Here is a 23,119-nt window from a genome sequence, read left to right on the forward strand (position 1 = left end):
TCTCTGTGGCTTTGGAGCCTGTCCTGGAACTAGCTCTGTAGACCAGGCTGGTCTCGAACTCACAGAGATCCGCCTGTCTCTGCCTCCCGAGTGCTGGGATTAAAGGCATGCGCCACCATCGCCCGGCTTTATTTATTTATTTATTTTGGTCCAATCATGTTTGATTCTATCTTAGGTCTCTGAGTTATCCAGCCTCTGGTTCCTGGCGATCCAGGCAATGTCAGATGTGAGCTCCCTCTCGTGGTGTGAGCCTGCCGTTGGACCAGTCATTAGCTGGCCATTCCCAGAAACTCTACACCACCATTACCCCAGCACATCTTCCAGGAAGGACAAATGTAGTAGAAGGTTTTGTGGCTGGCTTGATGCCCCAGTCCCAACTCTGGAAGCCTCGCCTGGTTACAGAACATGGCGGTTTCAGGCTCTGTGTCCCGTTACTAGGAGTCCTCACTAGGGTCACCCTCGTAGATTCCAGGAAATTCCACATTGCCCTCCAAATGCTCCCCAATTCCAGTCCTCTCTTTCCATTCATCACCCCCATCTGATCCACCCTGTTCTGCATCCAGTCTCAATATAAGGGTTTGTGTCTACTCTTTCTGTAACCTGCTATGCCATGTTCAGTTGCTATCCCTGGGAGGCCTACTCTTTTCTGAAGAGCAATGGAGGAGGAGGGTATCTAGAAAAGAGAGGGGGTTGGAGTGGAGGGAGCGGAAAGAGTGGACAAAGGAGAAACTACGGTTAGAATGTAATGCATGAAAGAAGAATACATACAAAACAAGTATTTCCTGAATTTCTCTATGAAGTTGTCTACAAAGCATCTCAAACACAAGTGATTGGCAGAAGGACCCACCTGAGAGTCGTGCATGGAGAGGGACTGTATTTGCTCGGGGATGCCACCAGCATTTACCGAGATCTGTTAAGAAAACTGACGTTATGACAAAAAGAAGCCAGAGGGAGATGTCAGTCATCAGGAGGTTATGTCCTGCTAATCAGGGACCCTAAGCAGCAACATCAGGCAAGGGATGCTGCTGGCCACCCTTACCCTCCCAGGCCCCACTTGATCTACCATTCAGAATCTCATGGAGAAGGGAGGAAATCTGTGTCTTTAACAGATTCTGGGGTGACCCACAGGGCTTGTGAGAAACAACGAGCTTTAAAGTAACAACTTGATATTGTAGTGTCATTTCACCTGATATTAAGGGGACTTTAACAAAAGGATATGAAGAGTCAGAAAAACTTGCCTTGTTCATCACTACTCTGGATAATTTTCACCGTTGTATAAACTAGTAAGTGTAGAGAAAAACAACAGCAAAGCCGTTTCCCGAAGAGAAATCCAACAGGGAAACTTTTCACCCACGATTTCTATTCTGTCCTAAGGTATCTCAAGCTCTCCATTTGTGAACTCCACCCTGGAGCACAAACGTGAGAGACAGTCAACAGCAGCAACAGAACTCAGCACACTCAAGGAGAATCGGTGATGAAAACCAATGAGTGGGGTCTCGTTTCTAACTTATTAACAACGCTACAATCACCAGAAATCTTTGCAGTGGGCATGGTCTAAAATCTCAGAGTACAGAATTCCTGCTCTCTGCACTTACTCAAAAATAACTTCATCCATGCTGAAGTGACGGGACAAAGAGCAGCAATTAATGCCTCTGATTAAAATGCATGGAAAACTTAAGGTAGGAAGTTGGATAAATATGTGGGAAATGCATGTAGGAAAGCAACTATTATAACAGCCAAATCATGGTGCTAGGTCTGTCACCATGAAGTGTTTTAATGTTGCTGTATGTTTGAAGAGTTTCATAACAACATGTTGGTGAAAAATGACTTAATTTAAAATTGTTTTAATTTAATTTTAAACTGTTTTTTTTTTTAAATTAACTGTCAGATAGTGGTGGCACATGCTTTTAATCCCAGCATTTTGGAAACAGAATCAGGAAGAAACCTGTCAAAAAAAGAAGAAGAGGAAGAAGGAGAAGGAGGGGGAGAAGAGGAAGAAGAAAAAAGGAAGGAAGGAGGAGGAGAAAGAGGAAGAAGAGGAGAAGGAGGGGAGGGTGGAGGAGGAGAAGGAGAAGCAGAAGTAGCAGAAGAAGAAGCAGAAGCAGCAGCAGCAATGGAAAGAAGGGGGTAACAATCTATGCTAATCTATGGCCACTACCCAGCAGAGGACCAGGCCCTCTACCAAATACCCCTTTGAAGAATCATGCAGGATGATCCACAATCTGCACATCCTTCCCTGCTACCTTGTTCCTGGAACATCATTAGGAAACAGAGGTAGTGAGTCAGGTGGACTAGACAAAGGGACCACACAACTTGCAACTTCCCATGTCGATATAACCCCACATGTCATGAAGAAGCCACTCCCATTGGCACAGGACATGGGACTCCTCCAAACATGCTGGGGAGCTCAGGGTGAGAAAGCGGTCCCCTATACAAAATATATTAACTAACAATCGGGTTCAGGCTTACTGTCACCGCTGTGGACCCACCCTATAAAATTAGACCACAGCCACGGACACCTTAGACTGAAACCCAACAAGAAAGCCGACAGGAAAAGAGGCAGTCACCCTCAACAATATAAAAAATATACAGAAAATTTGTTGGATTGCTTTCCTTCTAAACACTTTTGCTACAAGAGAGTACTTGAGTGGGCATGCATTTTGACAGGAAGGAAGAAGGAAAATAAGAAATGAATTTCAGATACTCCTCTGGAAATAGACACTGATAGGGACCTCAGACCTGGTAAAAGAGAGGTAAACACTTCAGAGGCATTGCCTGCTTCCCACCTTCTGACAGAGCTGTTGCCGTCTCTCTATTTTTAATAACACTGCATCAAATGCAATGTGCTGTGCTGGACTGGGTGCCCACAGAGCAGAAAGAGGACATCAGTGGACAAATTAGTGAAATCCAAGGGAATTCTAAAGCTTAGCCGATAATAACATAGCAGAATCCATTTTTGAGTACTGGTAAATATACCCCGATTATGTGAAAAATAACACAGAGGAAAATTGCACAAGGCGTCTGGCATCTCTGCAGCATTTCTACAAATGGAAAATTATTTTAAACTAATAAGCGGGTGTTTGGAAGCACGGGAGATTTCTGATCACAGGTCTGACTTTGGCCACAAGTACTCTGGAGGGCTGTCACCTACACCAAACCACAGCTGCTTGACACCGAGGCTGCGTACCCTGTGATAGACAGGGTTCAGCATACTATGTTCAGGAAGATATCAGGCCTTTCTCTGCCTTTTCACGGAGCTGTAAAGCAAGCACATCCAAGAGGTGCAGAGCATCAGAGAAACACCTTTCATCTGACCGGCTTTGAGAGCTAGTGGCAGTTTTAAAAAGCATCGAGCAATAGAATACATTTAATCTTCGCATTGTGTTTAATTTCTACTTAAACCTGGCAAAATTAATTCGTTCTAAATGCACACCGAAAAGATGTTCTGATGAGAGTAAGATCGCAGAGCTGGCAAAGAGGGCTTCCGCAGTTATCCTAGACCACGTGGAGAGACCCTTCAACGTCCTTCCTATAGGGTATGCGTAGCTCAAGGTAAAGACAAGTTTTCAGCTGATGGAGGAAATTTTTCCATCTCTTATTATTTACTTATTTGTTAATTCCAGACAGGCAGATGTCAAAGCAGAAGCTTCAGGAACGTGGACCCAGAACCTTCTCTTGGATGCCATTCTGTGCATTGGGATTCAGAGGGACATCTGTGGTTTTCCTAGCCAGTAGTCTAGATTCAAGTCACAAATCAGAATCATGGGAGAAGCTTTGGAAAAATCTGAGTTGCCCAGACCTAACTGTGGGCACCCTAAGGGTGCCAAATTCAACCCTAAGGGCCGGGCCTGAGAATCACTTCATGGTTTCCAAGGTTTTGCTTGCCCCGATTGGCAGTAAATCTCTTCCTATCGGCTAACCCATGTGTGGCTTTGAACAGGATCTGTTTAAACGAGAGCCTTGGTGAGTGTCTTCCTCAGGTAAATGAAACCAAAGAGAGCTAGATTTAAAGATAAAATTGACTTCATTTTTCATATAGAAAATTAAGAGTGAAGCAAAAGTGACAGGGTCACGTGACCAGTCCTTACTTCAGAGTCTGACAAAAAGTGACAGGGTCATGTGACAAGTCCTTACTTCAGAGACTAACAAAAAGTGACAGGGTCACATGATCAGTTCTTACCTCAAAGTCTGACAGAAAGGAATTCCAAACCACTTCTCAAGAGAAAAATCAACAACGTATAATAACTGGGCATTTTAGATAAGATTTATGAGCTGGGAAACACTCCCTAAAAAGCCAGTCCTTTCCCAGGCCTTCCTTGACTCAACTTCTTCCCAAAGTTGGAAATCTCCACAGAAAGCGGAATATTCTCTCTGTGCATAAATCCCACAGTGTCTAACACAGTTCCAAGCCAATGTGAGATATGGGTTCAGTTTTTGATCAATTAATTCTCTCTAGTTCTAATATTAGTATTGTTGTTAATGAACTTTGGTCTCCACGGACTTCTGTCTCCAAGAACAAGATGATAAATAAGAGAGGACGATTATCCATTTGCTCCAAATTATTAATTACTAGTGGGTAAGTTTCCCAGAAGATCATTATTTTTTAAAAACTGGGCCAACTTTTCAAAGTGCTGGGCTCTAAGTTTCATGCTAATGGTGTTAACTCTGAAAGCTTAAAAATTCACATCGGAGTCTTTCCAAAGTCGGGCCTCCAACTGTGACCCAAGAGCTACCTGTCCCTCAGCACCCCACTGACGAGCACCAACGCAGGCCTTCTTGGTCTTCTCCAACCGAGCTGGAATGTGCTACCTTAGCCTGCTGAGGATGTCCTGTGACCTCTCCCAAACAAAGCTCTCATAAAAGGTCACATCTTACTCTGCCTAAGCATGGTAATACCAAAGATGTTTTTGCTCAACTTCAACTACATAATGTCTTGTGACCTTTTATTCCCCATTCTGACTGAAGAAAGATGATAGCCTATGCATATCTGCTTTATGTTTTTTTCTGAAGTGCCTGGATATTCATGTGCATGTATCCAGAACGTAATGGGGACAACCACATAAATAAAATACTGCTCTGGTTTCTAGTCAACAATGACTGAACTACAACACTTTTTTAGTCAATACGGTGTTTGAAGCCTCTTAACTGTTCTATCCGGAAGCAGAACTCAGGTTTTAAATTAGAGATAGTCTTAGATTCAAATGAAAAAAACCTGAGCTTCGTGCTTTTCTCTAGTCACAATGGGGAAGTAGGCAAGAGAGGGTAGAGTTCATCATACCAGGCTAAGATTATTCTAAAATCCCAATATAATGTGTTACCCAGTACGTCCCATTTTAAAGGTGGTCTACCACTGTTCCTATGGTGGAGAAAAACTTCCTTGAGTAATGTTTGTGTTGGAAGCATGACGAGAGCATAGTTCCCAGAACAGGCAGGAGAGAAGGCAGGGTCTGAAGGAGAGCCAACGCTGGTGGGCTGACAAATCCCAGGAGCCCTTCACCATGGTGAGATGAAGGGTCAGAGTGGTCAGAAAGGCCAGGGGAGACAGTGGCTTGTGGCTCTGCTACAGGTTTGCTAAAAGCACAGCTAGCTACTGCTACTATGCTTCAACCCCAATGTAAGATGCATGCCACTTAGCCAAAAGGAAATGTCTGCTACTTAAAAACAGAAGTTTGGATGGGTATCATTTATAGGCCAAAGTTTTCATGCTTTGTAATGAGGTTGAGCAAGGTACATATTAACTACTTACTAAGTCTGTTTAGCACCAGGGACTATTTAAATATTCTCAAATTTGCTCTATGAGTATTAGCATGCTATAGTCACCATTGGCCTTATGATAATCAAATGGAGGAAGTAAAATATGATCTTAGTAAAAAGATGACCAGTTCTCAGAGAAGTCATTAAGAGTGTTTCTTGCTTACCTAAGTCATCCAGATATTTTAAAGGTCAAGAGCCATTCAACCTGGAGGTTATATCACTTAATGTCTGCTTTTTTAATTCATGAGTTAAAATACAAAGTAAACTTTACCTATACGCTTTCAGTACTCTCTAACAGTATAACACTACAAGCTAAAAACAAGTCTCTCCCTGTGAGGGCCAAGGATTCCACTGGGTGCTCTCCATGTGATTCTTGTAACCCTCTTGGCAATCTTATGAGCACCAGGATCACCCCACACTACTGGGGAGAGCAGAGGCTGAAAGAGTAGATGGATTTGTCATCATCTGGACAGGTGATTATGTTCAAGGTGAATCGGACAGAATCAGGACCAATGAAACCTATGTGCCTTCCCTTTCTCTCCTACTCCATGAGATTTTGAGAACTGTCATCCAAATGGATCACACCCGGATGCCACAACAGGGAATGAAGGAATGAAGAGGCAAATATACAAATACACCCCGAGCATGCGTACATACATAATCGTCATTCCTCACCTCTGGGTTTTCTTCTTTCACTCTTCGTGACTGCAAAACAATGACATGTCCGTTAACACACATGACACACGACAGCAGCACAAGGCACAGACTGCCCAGGGGTGCCCGCGGCCATTTACCTTCTCTTGGGAGGCAGCGGCCTTTCCTTCTTCGCTCTTCTCATCCATCTCGTCGTCACTCCACTCCCAATCTCCATCCTCAGTTTTATGGAGGTGACCGCTTGACCCAGGAACTCGCCTTACCTGGAACAAAGCAAGCCACCTGGTTGAATGCACACAACACTGGCTGGTGCTGCTACCTGGGTTATACAGCATGCCTGAGACGCAGAAAATTAACCTGAGCGGTTATCAATCCACGGATAACTGGAAGGTAACAAAAGACCATTCGTCCTGCAGACTCCCACACTCAACATTCTTGAAACACATTAGTATCACAGACAGAAGGAAACATTCTGAAGAATACCATACGCATGAACCATTAAATATGGACTACAGTTTTCACTAATACTTGGAAACTTTATTAGTTACCACACACACATAATCACGAGCCAAGTTTCAAAACTGCCTAAGGAAATGGCACCCAAGCACCTCCTCACTGCTGACTGAAGGCAGAGATATCTGGGTGCCTGGTGAGCCACACTGCGCCAGAGGATGAGCAATCTAAAACCTATAATCACGGAGCACACCCCCATATATTGCCACCTTGCTCTTTTCCAGATCATGACATTATCCTTGTGTTCCCACGGTTCTGTTCGACCTACCTGAGCAAAATGAAACAGCCTCAGACCAACCCTCACACACTGCTTTTCACACTGAAACTGGTGAAACACAGCATCTTCATCCTCAGCCTTGCCATTGCTTAGGTCTTAACCAGGCTTCCTCCCTTATTGCCATTGGGGGTATGGGGTGTCAGGGTATGATACAGTTCGTAGGACCTGCTTTCCAAATGCACTATGGTTGGTCAGGAAAAGCTTTCAAAATGAAAGGACAATGAAGAAAGAGCTGCTGACTACAGTAATTCGAGATGTAATTTAGCAAAGCGGTGTAACAGATGAACGCGGCGGGAACACAGCAGCAGGCGATCTGCACATTCAGAGGAGCTTCAAGTGGAAACGGACCTCAGAGACCATGTGTCCAACCCCTTCGTTTTACATAAGAAGAGATGAAGGCCCAGAAAGCCACCCAAGAACAAACACCTGTCAGGACAAAAGTCACAGGGAGGAAGAAAGCCTCAGACATCCATTCTCCCGACGTCACCAAAATCAGAAAGAAGCTGTCTAGAAAATGCCCCATGAAGACTTTGAAAGGCTGTGATATGGGGTTGGGGAGACAGCTAAATGGGACGAGCTCTTGCCTAGTTATTACAAAGACCTAAATTCAATCCCCAGAGCTTACTGTCAAGCCAGCCTAACCTATTTGGGTTGTTCAAGGCCAGAAAGAGATCCTGCCTTTAAAAAAAAAAAAGGTGGGCATCATTTAAGAAATGGTACCCATTTCCTAGCTTCCACACATACATGTACACATACACACATGTACACACCTATGATATAACAAAGACTATTTTTCTGCAACAGAAACTATTTATCCATATCACAGACAAGCCGTTAAACCCAAAAGGAACCACAGAAAGCTGTAACGAATTATGCCTCACATAAACATGAAGACATAAGTGACATATATTCCAGAGATGACCTGGATTTGAGATTACCAGATCTAATCTGTGAAAGTAACTCTGACTGTCTGTTCTGAAGGATTTGAGCTCTAACAGAGGAAATACAAAGGAACTAAAAAGTTACTCATAATTGCAGTTAACTTTTAAAAGATGTAGTCATTTTTATCACCTTTGAGATACTCAGTGCGCCACCTCCATGGTCAGCATAGATGTTTCCCACACTTGGATTTGAATTGTTATATTTAAAAAAAACCTATTATGTAGTGATTTTAATGGTTCTTACAGATGCTGGCAAAGTGCTGGAGAAATAAATGCTGAAATGCACTTAAGGATTTTTACAGCAGATTGCTGGATTCCAAACTACCAAGAAACAGGGAAGGGAAGAGGAGATAATTCCCCACTGATGTGGACAATACAATTAATTTTCTTGGCAACACTAATCACGATGAGGGGCATTTGCTAATGACTACATTTAAAAGAAAAAAATTTAGAGCTGTAACAATTACTACAAAACAGATTTCCAACTAAGACATGAGAAAAACAAATGAAATCATGAACAACAAAAAAACAAAAAACAAAATAAAACTCCGCCTTTATGAAAAACTGTAGAAACCAGGGATCACTGATAAATTTAGAATTCATTGATAAATCACACAAAAGGAACCTCTTTCTTCCTGGAAACTGCACGGATTTATGCTCTGAAACACAGACCATGCCTTATTCCCCTGCGGCTGCCTTGATGAGATGGGTCACTTTCCGTTCTGCAAGCAGAATCTTACTGCAAAGGTTGAGACGCCCACCGCCTCCATCCTGCTTTATTGCAGAGCCCCGGCTGCTTCTGCCTAAGTCTTATTTGTTGAAAGGGAGAATATGAAACAAAATGCCTCAGATTATTGCCCCAGACACTGAAAGACAGGACAGGATGGGCCTTCAACAAACTTTAGAGCAAACTCATAAGCATACGCATTAACTTCATCAGGACAAGGGGCATTTCAAATCTTGTAAGGGCAAATTGCAGATTTAACAGCAGCAAGAATAAAAACCCAACTTTGTCTACACCGTGGTCCCCAGCTCACTCCTAGGAATAAAACTGCAGAAAAATTTGAAAGCCAGGTTTCAGGTTGTGTTTATGGGACAGTGACATCCAATAAAGAGAACAAAAATCAACTGTACAGTTGCATCCTTGGAGGGAGTTTATTAAGGACAAAGGGACAACTTTTCCCTCACAGAGTCAAGGTACCTAAGTCTCACATAGTTTTACAAGTGCCCTTCTGAGCTAAGAGCATGGAAAGCCTTTGGAAAGTAAAGACACAGGTGTGGGGGGCAGGGAGGCTTTTTATTTCCATCTCCCTTACATTGACCACAATCCATTACAGAGAGGAACCAAAGCTCCGATATCCCACTGGGGTTGGGGTGGGGGCAAAAAAAAAAAAAAAAGACAGGCAAAAGAGTAGTGGTGCTTGTTGATCAGTTTTAGTGGTCAGTTGGCAGGTGTTCATGGCAAATCTGGAGCACAGCAGCCTTGGGAAGAAGAGGGCAGCATGGCAGGACAAGTGGCTAACGGTTCCTGCGGCATCTGGGCAGCAGCCTCTACATGTATGAGTTCGCACAGCCTACCTGATTCCAGATCAGGAAGCACAGGAATCTATAAGGGAGCCAACGGGGACCTCTTATGCAAGGCATTTGATCACAGGAATGGGTGTGCAGAAGAAGGTGTGTCCAGTCCACACGCCCAGCCACTTACCAACCACCTTCAACACCCTGCACTGCCACAGAAGTCTCCAGACCTGCAGACATACCCTGTGCCTGACTCTGCCCTGCACCAGGGCCATAGAGGACTAGCCACCTCAGTCCACCCAAGCTCCCCACAACAGCAGAAAGCAACACAAGGCCCGCTTCTATTTTTAATCATTCTACTAACAAGAAGAATTAAAGCCGTTTCTAATGAATTGCTGTTTTTAACATATTTGAGGCACTGCCAAGCAAACAAAAATCCTTCTAAGTTACCAAGAACTAACAAACAAAATGAGACTTGGTATGGTCCTAGCTGTAAGCTCAAACCCTGGAATCAGCCCTGTTTGAACAGTGTCTCCCAGCATGTCTGTCCTGCGCATACTGTCTGGGCTCCTGGGCCCTCCAGCTCTGCCCTCTCCTGTCTGCCATCACACAGGACCTGAAGCTGACTCTCAATGTTTGCACTTCCTCATGGCTCACACTCCCCTGTTCTGGGGATGGTCCATCTACTTAGCACATCTCTGAGAAGACACACTGGGTCAGCCTGTACATCCAACTAGCAGCCACCTTGCAGGCACGAATGCACCCATTTTTTTTTTTTTTTTACCTCGAACTCTCTCAGTCCTATGCTCAGGTGTTTGCACTCCACCATTTATCCTCTGGTGTCTGTTTTTACCACAAACATTGTCACAGAAGAGGATAACTGTGAGTCTACAGCCTTTCCCACAGCTTCCCCTCTCATGCTGAAGAAGAGCTTTAGAGCATGTAGCATGTCTGAGTGTTGACTTCCAAGGTCACGGCTGAATATGAACATCTTAGTAACGCCCTCTACTCCCAGCCTCCTTCTGACACTTCCTCACTGTCCCGTGCTAACCCCTAGATTTTCCCTCACTGCAACACTAATCATGCCCATCAGAGGGGTCAAAGGGCATGACCACCTAAGCTTCCAACACAATCCCTGCCTCTCAATTAAATACCCAAGACCCGAAAGATGGTATTATTAATATAATTAATCTTCCCCCACAGTCAAGTCTATCAAATATTGCCTTGTGTAACTTCTACCTCCTCAACTACCAATGCACTGCCACTGTCCCCTTCAACTCTGATGCTGCCTTCCCCACTTAATGCAATACTAACTCTGCGCCAGGCCTCTGATTTCTTACTCGCTGAAGTCTTCATATGTGCCAAGGAGCATACATTTACTTTCTCAACCTGACTGACAGGATGAGTTCTGACATTTTAGCATTCAAGTCTCTACATATTCTGACCTGAGATTATATTTTCAGATTCATTCTCCACTATATCCCTCCACAGTCCGGGTGTGGACGGACCGTATACTTTCTTGACTCTGCTACTTTACACATACGTGACATGCACCTGTCTTCCCATGTTCTCCAATGATGTTTAATCCAAGATTTTTGGTCCTCCCATTTGTAATTCTGCCTACATGTTTACATTATTCTGCTCTTTGTTTCTGATGGATCACCAATCAAACTGTATACTGCATCAGGAGGTAAAAATTGCCTTGGCTTGATTACAAATCAACTTTTTAAAATTTCTGCAGTCAACCCAGTTTTACTAACTATCTTTCTATCAAGTTCTAGGTCAAATAGGAGGAGTAAGGGCCAGTATCTTTCATTAAGTCACAGTCCAAAGAAGAGGAGTTGAGCTAATTGTTTTCATGAATGATGAATGATATAATCACGATATAAATCCTGGAAGACCAGGCCACATGAGATGACAGTCTCACAGTAAGGGTCAGGAAGTGTGTGGTGTGCACAGGGAAAAGGCAACAGTCAAGACTGTTTTGGGAGTCACTTGTACTACCCTGACCAGCCATACAAAGGAAATTTCTCATGCCTCATACTGTTTTCGTTCATCTACGGGTCAGGTGGAAAGCACGGTCATCTCAAGTGGTAAAATTTCCTTAAGATATTCACATGTACACATATACTTATTTGTACCATGTGTAATTTTGGGTAAATATAGAGTAACCTGATTCCTTCGGGTTTTATCAAACAGCCTTGCTGGTATTTGTCCTACTTCTTCTATATATGACCTTTCCCATCCTACCCAGCTTGAGAGCTCGCCCAAGGTTCCATTTCCCACTCCACAGACCAGCACTCTTCCTTACTACATTCTAAATCTCATCACTCTGCCCCGAGGTTAGTGCAGCTGTCACTAGCTGTCTCCCCTCATCAAAGAAGCATCTCTGTACGGCAAATGGAGACCATCACAGAGACCCACAACTGGACACAGTGCAGTGCTCGGTGGAACCTGGGGAGCCCAGCCCCAAAGGACGCATCAACACCACAGTTGCTGCACCCGCGGCTCAGGGAACATCACACTGGGGGAGTCGGAGATCATCAGAGCCAGAATACTGCAGTCTACTGTGAAACAGTCTTTCTGAGAAATGGCTGCACAAGCCAGACCAGAACATTGGCTCTATCCACAGACATGCTTACACAGAAGGGGAAGGTTTTTGTGGGGACCCACCCCTAGATAAAGAACTACAGAGAACTGTAGCCAAATAATGACTTCAAGAAGAGGGAGCACTAATTCCTCTGGGCATGACCCCCTTCTTGATTATCCAGTACAAAGTGATCAGCCTCGAAACCATATACACACAAACAGTAAAAACAGATGCAGCAGGCTGCATTTATACATTTTTGTGTGTATATATATATATATATATACACATATATATCCATCCATAAAATGTAACATTAATAATCAAAGAATAAGGGGGTGTGAATTTCAGTGTGGAGGAGGAGATGGAAGGGGTCGGATAGAGAGACTAGGGGGAGAAAGGGTAAAGGAGGAAGTGATATAATTCTACTTAAGAATGTATCTTAAGAGCAATTAAAAATTCATTATATTAGCAGGACAAATTTAGTTTATGAGTTCATAGCCCCTGTTATACAGCCCAGCAGATAATTTGGAGTTCACAAACAATGAACAAAAAAAGGAAATATTTTAGTGGGGGCAGGGAAGATATATGAGGGGCTTAATGATTACATCAGTAGGAAGTAATCAGTACATTACCTACTCAGGCACTACAGGTACCTAACAATCACCCAAAATTGAGTAACTTAAAAACAGCAGGAACACTGAGTTTTAAGATATGTTACATTCATTTATGCTGCAGAACATTTGTTCAATGATGCAAAGATGCGTTGCATTCTTTTATGCTGCATTTATTAAACTCTGTGAAGCTGTGTTACTTTGCCTGCCTAAAACACCTGATTGGTCTAATAAGGAGCTGAACAGCCAAATGCGAGGCAGGAGACAGGATAAACCTGGCTGGCTGGCAGAGAGAATAAGTAAGAGGATAAGTCTGGAAAGAGAGCCTTGAGAAACAAGAAAAGGGGAGAGGACACCACCGGCCAGCCACCCAACTATCAACATAGCCAGCCACCGAGAAAGAAGTAAAGAAAAGATACACAGGAATAGAGAAAGGCAAATGCCCAGAGGCAAAGGGTAGATGAGAATTTAAGTTTAAAAAAAAAAACTGGCGAGAAACAATCCAAGGAAAGGCCGGGCATTCATAAGTAACACGAAGACTCTGTGTGTTATTTGGGCTGGGTAGCGGGCATCCAGAGAGCAAAGAATAAAACAACCAATAACAGCTCAGAACTTTCCATCACAGCTGGCAACTGCCAAGGGATGCCCAGGTCATGGCAAGCCCTCTCCAAATTCCAACACAGAGCAACAGTTCAAGTTAGCAAAGTGCTTACCGTTGTTTTAGGGAAGTTGTTGTTGTTGTTTAAATGAACCCTTAGAAAGAAGATGCTACTGAGAGCTTGAGGAACAGAAGCCCACATGAGGTGATGATGCTCTCCAAAGGGGGGAACTGAAATGGGCAGAAGGAACTAAGTGCTCGGCTAAAGGGACTTCCGGGCAGACACCCAGAGTCACACCTGGCTTCTGCTCGCTACGGATGGCAAAGTGTGAGCAGAGAGAGACCAGCTCAGAAAAAAACTATTGGATCTGAGTTCTCATTTCCAACTCGTTCAGGCAACAAATGATTCTTACACCAAGAAGTGACTTCAGCGGAAGATCAAGCCCAGGCTGGAACTCTGTCAAGACTTCAGAGAGATCCAAGGTGGTGCCTCACAGACACCTTCCAAGAGGCCTCGGGCCTTCCAGAGATCTTGTCATGTAAAACCACTACACACATAATAGGGTTCTCATGACCCATAAAGGCACTGTCCCACTATTTGGCACAAGGAGACTGATAACAAAGCAAAATAGGTACTTTCTCTGAGGAAATGGAGTCAATACAATTCACAGAAACCCACAGCTTTGGTGTGCTTGTTTTTGTTTATGTTTTCTTGGTGTTTGTATTACAAAATATTATCAGGTTGGACTAAAATAAAGAATACAGAGCGAAAGAGGAGCTTCAGATACCCAACATGCAAAGAGGCTTCAGTACGCAAGCATGTAATAGAGCCCTTCAGGTATCCAAACCAGCCAACGGAAAGTTACTAAGAAGCTACTGGGCTCCAAAACACTGAATCTTTTCTATATACAAAGGACGTTAATACAACTGAGCATCTGAATACCCCATAAAATGGTAGAAGAGGCTATGACATCAGGAACCTGGGAAATTCCGAAGATGCCAAATATCTGTGTGCTTCTTCATTGCCACTTTTGGACTAACTATCTCATAGGATGCCTGCTGCCACGGGGTATCTGTAGTACACGGGGAGCAAATGCGCGTCTCTTAAGCTTAGAGGCCTTCACAACAGAACCCAAGGAGCTAGAGTTATGGAACTCATTCCAAAGAGCCTCCTCTGTACTCAGACCAAGTTTTGAAGATGAAGCTTTTATTTGCAGTTGAGCCTGATATTATTATGTTAAGGTAAGGCTTTTGGAGGGTATGGGTCTTACAAATACAAGACTGTATTTTATATATCCCAGAGAGAGGTAAGCTGTCATGGTCAGAAGAGACATGGAGGGCAGGTTGTTTTACACCCAACGAAACCCATAATGACTTCTTTCTGCAGTCCTATACGTTCTGTTAGACTCACGTCACTCCACTATCAAAGATGGAGTCCAAAACTGGAAGTACAATCTCAGCTATTCAAGAGGGTTTCGGAAAGATGGCTAAGTTAAGGCCAATTTGGGCTGTGAAGTGGGTTCAAGAGAACCCTGGGTAATTTAACTGGAGCTCAGTACCTTTGCCTAAATCTGAGTAGTGCACCATGCCGAGCTGACGGAGCAAAGCAGGCCTGAGCAGCAGGGCTCCCAGGTCAGTCAAGAAAGGTGACACTGTCGCGGATATGTAACCTATAACTTCATCCATACAACTTCACCGTGGTCACTGCAATACTTGTTGTCAAGTTTCCCAGGTGTCACACAAGAATCCTGTGTGCTCTGTGGCCTCCGGGCTACCAAACAGTCCAGGTGAGGCCCCATGTAGCTGCAGCTGTCTGAAGCCAGACAGCAACCAGCCAGGGCTTTCCCTAATTCCTGACCCTGGGAAAACAGGAGACCTTCAAGAAGAATTGTTGCTGTCTAAGGCTCTCAAATTTATGGTGACGTGCCACAAAGAAATGAACAATCAAGGTAAGGATTGATGAAGGAACTCGGTCGATTTCATTGTCCTTTCTGAACACCGTGACTCTTTGCAGATCAGTAAGTGTAGTTGATAACCCTCACTATGCCGACAGCAGATGTGACCACACTTTGCTCTCAGGTAGCATTTTCCAGCTGTAGACATGCTGGGCCCATGAAATCCCATTTTAATTCACACTTGCGAATTATTTCCATCTGACTATGTTACTGCACGTTAAAATCTTGAGAAGAAAAAAAAAACTTACTGCTATTAGTCAGAGATAAGCAGCTACTGCTAAACCTTAGCCCTTATCCTCAGTGATTCCTATTAACACCTCTTAAACCACTGCGCATATTGCCCCGAGAAAACTTAGCAGCCCTTTCTCTGGAGCGTAAAGGGCGGCAGAGATGAGGACATCAGGGTCTCCTACAGGTGATTAGAAAAGGTTGGCAAAACCAGAGGACACTGTGAAGTTAATAGTGAGTAGTCCCAAACACTGAAGGACGCCGTGCAGAGGTGCCTCATAATCCTCCAGCATTTTCTTTTGTGGGGGGAAAAAACTGATAAATGTTGCTCTTCAGAGAGCGACAAAAGACTTCTGTAACACTGGAAATCCAACATGAAAGGGTGGTGTCTTCAAAGAGAATGGAGGAAATTCTTTCGAAGAAGCAGCCCAAAACAGAAAGGCAATTAGACTTCTTACTCTGTTTTAATCCCATCAATCCTGCAGTATGGCATTTCTCCAAGCAAGGGTGACAAAGAACAATGACAACAACTACCAGCCACGAAAGCAGCATCCAATTTTGCAACCATTGTCTTTGCGAACTAAAGCCTTAAGCTGGAATGGGTGCCAAGCTGATACACGTAACTTCAGCTAATAAAGAACAACGGGAACACTCCGCCCCAGTAAGACAAGCAACACAAATCAAGAAGACAGCCTTCTCATAAAATGGAAGGAAAAGGAGAAAATAACGTTTGGCTCTGGAGCTGAGTAGAACCTGCCTGGGTTCTGCAGCAAGTTACGAGGAAATTTAACTGTGGAAGGAGAGATGGGGACCAAGGAAGACGAGCCTGCTGGCACGCTGGAGCTCCCAGAGGGCAGGATCACTAAGGACTGGAATGAGAAGCATTCTAAGAGAAAACTGAGAAGCAAGGTGGTGGTCAGTCTCCACTCTGTGTCAACCTGGCTCTGCTATGGTCCACAGTCACTCAATCAAAAGCTTATGAAGGCCTTTAGTCCATGTGATTAAAACCCACAATCAAAACAAGGGAAAGTATCCTTGAGACACTGGCTGGGCCTGATCCAGTCCGTGCAAAGCCTTCCAAACCGATCCAGGACTCTTCTGAAGAAGTTACCTCCTAACAGCTTCTCACATGCTTCAGAGAGCCAGCTGGCCCTTTCCAACAGCCAGCCCTGTGGATTCCAGCCCCACAGTTCATGCTGTGCGACAAATCTCTTCCTGGGTCTCCTATGGGTTCTGTTTCTCTGGCTGAAGCTCAACTGACCCACTCGCTCTATCTTGCAGCCTCGTTACCCGTATTTACAAACAAAGGCACATTAACCACCAGAAGCTCAGCACTGGCATCCTCTGGCTGTCTGTAAAGGGAAAATGGTATCGTCCCCAAGCAGAACTTAAAAAGAAACCTGAAACAGTCTACCTGAGCCAATGGGCACTCACCAATTCCAGCTGGACTAGGAAGGAACAAGCATAGGACCAAACTAGTCCCTCTGAATGTGGTTGACAGTTGTATGGCTGGGGCAGTAGTGTGTACGTAAAAGAGAGTAAAGGAAGGGCTTTTCCAGGGAGAGAAGCGCAATGCAACTCGCAAGCACTAGAATGACTTGAGCGAGGTTTCTAACAGCCTGACATCATAACAGGAGTCAGAACGAGAGCATCGGCTTAGCTTCTCTGGCATCTGTGGCTAACAGCGTGACAACTCAGGATCCCCACCATCTTTATCAGCTGATTTCCACTCCGTGGTTTCGACAGTGAAAATTCCCAGGCATGGCAAATGACTCGCTCCACTGAGTGAAACTATTACCAAGACACTTTAACACATAGGAACTGCAGTTTATTTGGCAAGAAAAAGATTTTCCCAATGTTTTTATTTATCTCTAGTTCTTTTGTATAATAAAGTTTATGAGAAAAAAGAAATGTACTTAATGACACAAGTTCGTGTTTATTAATGTTCTGCCCTACAATTTCTCCCTGTCAATCGGCTGAATTTGTGGGGTTCCAAATTATTCTACCAAATAAGATTCTGGGTTTGGTTTGCTTTGATTTGGTTTTAGTTTCAGCTTGCACTTGCTACAGAATTACAAAGAAACTGGGAACATATTCTAGAATCTAAGAAAATTTGGATCTGGGAAGGAGCAGGCTCTGGGGGACTGCAGTTGCCTGTATTTTGTGGCATCTAAATATATATTTGCTGATGGAACTGTATTTGTCTGCTGCTCAAAGAAAAATCAGCTCAAACTGCGTTTTATAAACAAACTTCCCTACATCTTTTTCCAACATTTTCCCCCAAAGAGGAATGCCCAAGCCCAGTAACAAACCATCATAGATTTCCCAAAGGGATATAGGGAGCAAGCAAGTTTAAAAAGTCCCTATTGGGCTGTGCAGTGGTGGTGCATGCCTTTAATCCCAGCACTAGGGAGGCAGAGGTGGGCGGATCTCTGTGAGTTCAAGGCCAGCCTGGTCTACAAGAGCTAGTTCCAGGACAGGCTCCATAGCTACAGAGAAACCCTGTCTTGAAAAAACTGACAAGTACTTATTGGTTCCCCAAACCCTCATCACTCTTTATAGCCAAGATCCACAGACCCAACATCACCAACAGAGGCTGCGGGGACAAAGCCCAGCTCTGTGAAGGGCAACACACACCCCACTGCTGTATCACAGGCACAGGAGAGTGTCGCCAAAGGAACAACAACAACAAAAAATCCTAGCAAAATGCAAGACACAAGACAGTTCTGAACCAACCTCCAGAACAGTGAGACTCGAAGGCCCACTATCGTCCTTACAAACCACAGTCCCCTGCCATCACAGACCATCTCAGTGTCAGGGAACCACTAACAGAGACTAGAGGACAGGGAGGTGGAAAGGCCTAATTTATTCCACCTGCTTGAGCAAAGTAGCAATTGGCGTCACGATAACTGCGGGCCCTCTTCTAAGCACTTGAAGGTCCTGGGAGGAAGGGCGTAGCTCTAAATACGAGCAACAGCAGAGCCGAAGGTGGAAACAGATGGGCCCATCTGCTTCTGAGCGGATGCAGTAGCATCCTCTCGTACTGAGGAGAATTCAAAGAGGCAAACAAGTCCACATTGCTTCAGCGAGGTCACTTCCCTTCGTAACCAACTCATTCAGCTGCCTGTTGTCTGCAGAGGGCAGACATGTCAGGTGTGGGGTTAGTTAGAAGGCACACACCCACTCAGAATGATGCCCAGCACTGAGGGCCAGACCACAGATTCACAGACGGGAGTGTTGTGTTCCCAGCACAAGCCAGAACTGGTGAGAAAAAGCAGTGACTGCACCATGATGTCTACCTGCAAGAACACGCCTGCTATTTAAATTCTACTCTCCTCCAGACACTACGCTGGTCATTCCACCCAAGCTCTCGTTCCGCATTCATCCACCTAAGTTACAAGACTGCCAGGGGATGAGGAATCTCTGTGTTTCCATTTCCAACTCGCAGCTTAAGCCTCTGAGCAGGCCCCATGCTCCTGGATGACACAGTATTACTGTCCCCTAAACACGGCATTTGCTCAGTCGTGGGGGGGGGGCACCTCCCTTCACGACTGGATCAGAGGAACACAAATGCTATACCCACCAGGTTGGCAACGTGGCGGGTGTCTTATAAGCATGCCGACCCCATAGGACCAGGCCTTCTACACCCTGTGCTTAATGGCACAACATCCACTTGGCTTCCACATAAACTTTACACAGCACACACAGAAATGCACAGACGGCAAAAATACGGTAAAGTGCCGCATATTTCCACCTGCTAATATTCTGACACTCTGATTTTATCTGTAAACTTCAGCTCTTTCTGACACACTACTGTTTTACTAGTGTGCATTCGCTGTTCCAACAAGCACCTGTCACGTCTTCACACCGCCCTGCCCTTCCCCGCCCCACCTTACTCATCCCCTGCCGCTTTCATGGAATGGATGTGTGAGATACAGACTTCACATGAGGGAAAGGAGGGATTTTTGCCTTTCCGAGTCTGACTTATTTGTCCTAATACCAGGGCCTTTATTTCCACCTGTTTTCCTGGAAATGAACACACTTTGATTCTTCCTCGTGGCTAAGTAAACCTCCATTGTGTCTATACACATTTTCCTTTATGCATTCATCTGTCGATGCACATCTAACACCTCAGTTCTTTTAGCACAGGCCCAAAGGACCACAGCCTCTTATGTGTGAATATGTTAACAGGCACCTCTGTTAGAGAGGCTTAGAGCATCACCCTATCACCTTTCCACAGAGAAAATCGTCAATAACTCTCTAGCAGAATATCATATCGGTCTAGGTTAGAATTTTTTCCCCGCTGTGTAGAAATGTATTTTTTCCCTTCAGTTTATTTACTTAAACCAGTGTGTGCCAACATGGGCAAACAGCCTATACCTTTAATCTGTAACGTATCTTAAGACCTCTCCTAAAAAGTGCGACACTATATCCACTCAAGCAAGACCTGCCTGCCCTAGGTGCCGTGTTTTTAACAAAAAGGTCTTCATTGTTTCTCTATTGCTAACTCAACATACTTCTTCCACAAGGCTCAGATTCCTGTCTCTTGCATTGCCTGGAAAATTAATTCTCAAAAATAAACAAAAGAAGGATGCAAGTCTCACTATAAAAATCTTTCAGACTTCCATTTCTGGGGCAACATTCAACTGCGCTTCAATCCAATACTATTTATCTTAATTTATTTCTTACTAAAAAGAGACTCCTAGAGCAGCAGAATAAATAATACAGATTTCCTTATAAAAGGCTCTAGGGAGCCATAGATTCTAATTCACGAATCTTCCTAACAAAGACAGGATCTGATCAGCTACTGATTTGAAAAGAACATAAGAAATTAGAGTTCTATATTTTCATGGGATTAATAAAAATAAAACACAGCAGAGGAGGAAAAAGTCCCGGGATCCACAGTTATGTGTAGTAAAAGGAAGACTCAGCATAAAGTAAATCTATCTTCCCGGTAGGCCCACTGCTTTCCTAAGGATCTACTCTTTTTACGGTACTTGCCAATCAATAGTAAACTAAAAACATGTGGAAATCATTATTTTATATTTGGTCTGCACAATCCCAATAAAAGTTTCACAGAAAAGCTATAGAAAAAGATGAAAAGCAAGACGGGACCTAGTCACGTAGGAAACAGAGGACCCTCTCGAGGTGAGAGTCTGGGCGTGGCCTACACATCTGTGATGTTTGAGGCACAGTGGTCCCAGCTACTGAACTTGCTTAAATTCCCATCACAGTGTACTGAGTTTGCAAGAAACAGGAAGACCCTACATTCTCCATCCTCCTCCTCTGGACACTGCTCCATTTCCTAACCACCCTGCCACCCTGCAGTTATCTATCTATACTCACACTGCTTCAGACACACAACAGCGTGACTACTGCATCCCCTTCCCAGGTCTATCCACCCGAGACACATATGCTTGTCTTCTGGAGGAGGAAGACTTTATCTATCTCCCACAGGACAACAGAAGCCCCACAACCTCCATGAAGTCTGCATGGACCATGCTCTGCAGCCCCTCCCGCTTCCTGACACACCAACCACCATTCCATCTGAACTTAGATCACATTGCCTTCGGCTAATCTTTGGGTACAACCCTCATCCTGCAGGCAGGTTCAAATCTATGCTGGCAATATTTCAGAAGCCGTTAATCATCTACGAATTCACTGGTAGAGTAAGGATAAGGATGTGTTAATTATGTTCAAAACAAAACATGAAAATCAACTTCTTGGGATAAAGGACGAAAGGTCTTAAAGCACAGGAGTTACTTTCCTAAGAAAAGCGAATGAGGCAGTTTTTGTATTTTTAAATATCAATCACATTATCTCCTTCATAACTAAACATGAGGCAAAGTATTCAGGTTCATATATTTTATATTTCAAATCAAGTACAAGTTACTTTTATTTATGCATATTGAATGTATTAAATCAACAGTTCTCAACCTTCCTAATGCTGCCACCTTTTAATAAAGTTCCTTGTGTTGTGGTGACACCCCCAACCACAAAATTATTCTCATTGTTACTTCATATCTATAATTTTGCTATTGTATTGTAAGTACCTGTGTTTTCCAGAGGTCTTAGATGATCTCTGTGAAAGGGTCGTTCAACCCCCAAAGGGGGTCGCAACCTAAAGGTTAAGAGCTGCTGTATTAAATGATGCTGTTCAATGTTTTTAACACAAAGTTGATTCATATTATAGAAACCTTAGGCAGTAAAACAAGGATGAAATCAGAATCCTTCTCTAAGGTGACAGCTGAGAATAATGGTCACTAGCACAAGAGACTTTTCCAGACAGATCTGACCTAAGGCTCCAAGTGGAATTAGCTGTCATTGTTTTACACCATTTATCTCTGAGAGACAATTCCTACCACATCCAGTTGTTCTACAAGTGAATAAGATTTAATGTCTGAAGTTTTTAGTTCAGTTGTAAAGCTCAGCTTACACTCTAAAAATGTTGACTTATACTGCCTTCTATTCTGGATAAAACAAAATCTGAGTCCTCATCTTCAAAACCTCTCAGGGAATGAATCACTGTGAGATGCAAACTTAACTATATCCTTAGAAATGGGCAGCCTGATATGATTATTTGTGGATACTGGAGATCGACTTTGTGAATATGACGACATCAGGCCAGAATTTTCTCCAATTTCTCCATACAGGAACAAAGATGCAGCATTCCACTTACACCATAATGAGATTTAAAGTATTGATAATTTAATGTATGGGTTAAAGATAAACCTTCTGGGACATCCTCCCTGAGTGCCTGGCACATGAAACACTGGCAAACTCTAGATGTTCGAGCCCAGATTCAGGTAACTGATTCCACAGTAGTAGACATCAAATATTTGAATTAATACCAGTACAGCACAGAATCCTTTTTGAGAACAGCTGACTGAGTCAGTCTATGAAGGAACTAAAGGGAAGAACAGAATTAAATATTTGTTCAGGACTATGTGGTTTGCATTTACAGAATGTTTTAGTACCTATAAGAATTGTGCAAGTGGGCTTTGTGGATATGATCTGTAATATGCAATCTTACTAGTCAATATTCTAGATTTTGTTAATTATAACCCACACATCTGAACTTACCCCATAAAACAATACAGACACATCACTCAATTACAACACTATAATATTTTGCCCAATATATTTAATTAGGATACTACATATTATAGGCACCCAAACATCTTTGACATTTTAGATCTATTGTGCATACTTTACTAATAATCAAAGTAAGTGTCTGCTGCAAGGAAAGGAGGGGCTGCGAAGGGTCCATAATCATCTGCTTTTAACATCTCCACCCACTGTTTGCCTTCATCAGCTCACCGCTGTCCCTGTACAGCATTCTCTCTCTACTTGCTCCTTTCCTTTATCCTCCTCCTAGCATTTAAAAAGTGATCATTGCACTCTTTTCAAGAATGACCCCTCAGGTGTTTGAGTGGGCTAGCCTCAGGGAGCCCCACCGTGCAGAAACCTTAGGTCGATG

The 23,119-nt window shown here is 43.7% G+C and overlaps 1 protein-coding gene across 1 annotated transcript in view; it reads right to left on the reverse strand.

The window, feature by feature from the left end:
- The window catches only part of Stk39 (serine/threonine kinase 39), a 256,775-nt gene that overhangs the window by 96,266 nt on the left and 137,390 nt on the right, over positions 1–23,119 (reverse strand). The window contains exons 11-13 of the mRNA XM_005346510.2: positions 6,549–6,671; positions 6,430–6,459; positions 848–910 (exon numbers count right to left, since the gene is read on the reverse strand). Of these exons, the coding sequence (XP_005346567.1) occupies positions 848–910; positions 6,430–6,459; positions 6,549–6,671 (216 nt within the window). The remainder of the gene's footprint in view (positions 1–847; positions 911–6,429; positions 6,460–6,548; positions 6,672–23,119) is intronic.

The sequence above is a fragment of the Microtus ochrogaster genome, chromosome 4 (genome assembly GCF_000317375.1).
Source record: "Microtus ochrogaster isolate Prairie Vole_2 chromosome 4, MicOch1.0, whole genome shotgun sequence".
Lineage (NCBI taxonomy): Eukaryota > Metazoa > Chordata > Mammalia > Rodentia > Cricetidae > Microtus > Microtus ochrogaster.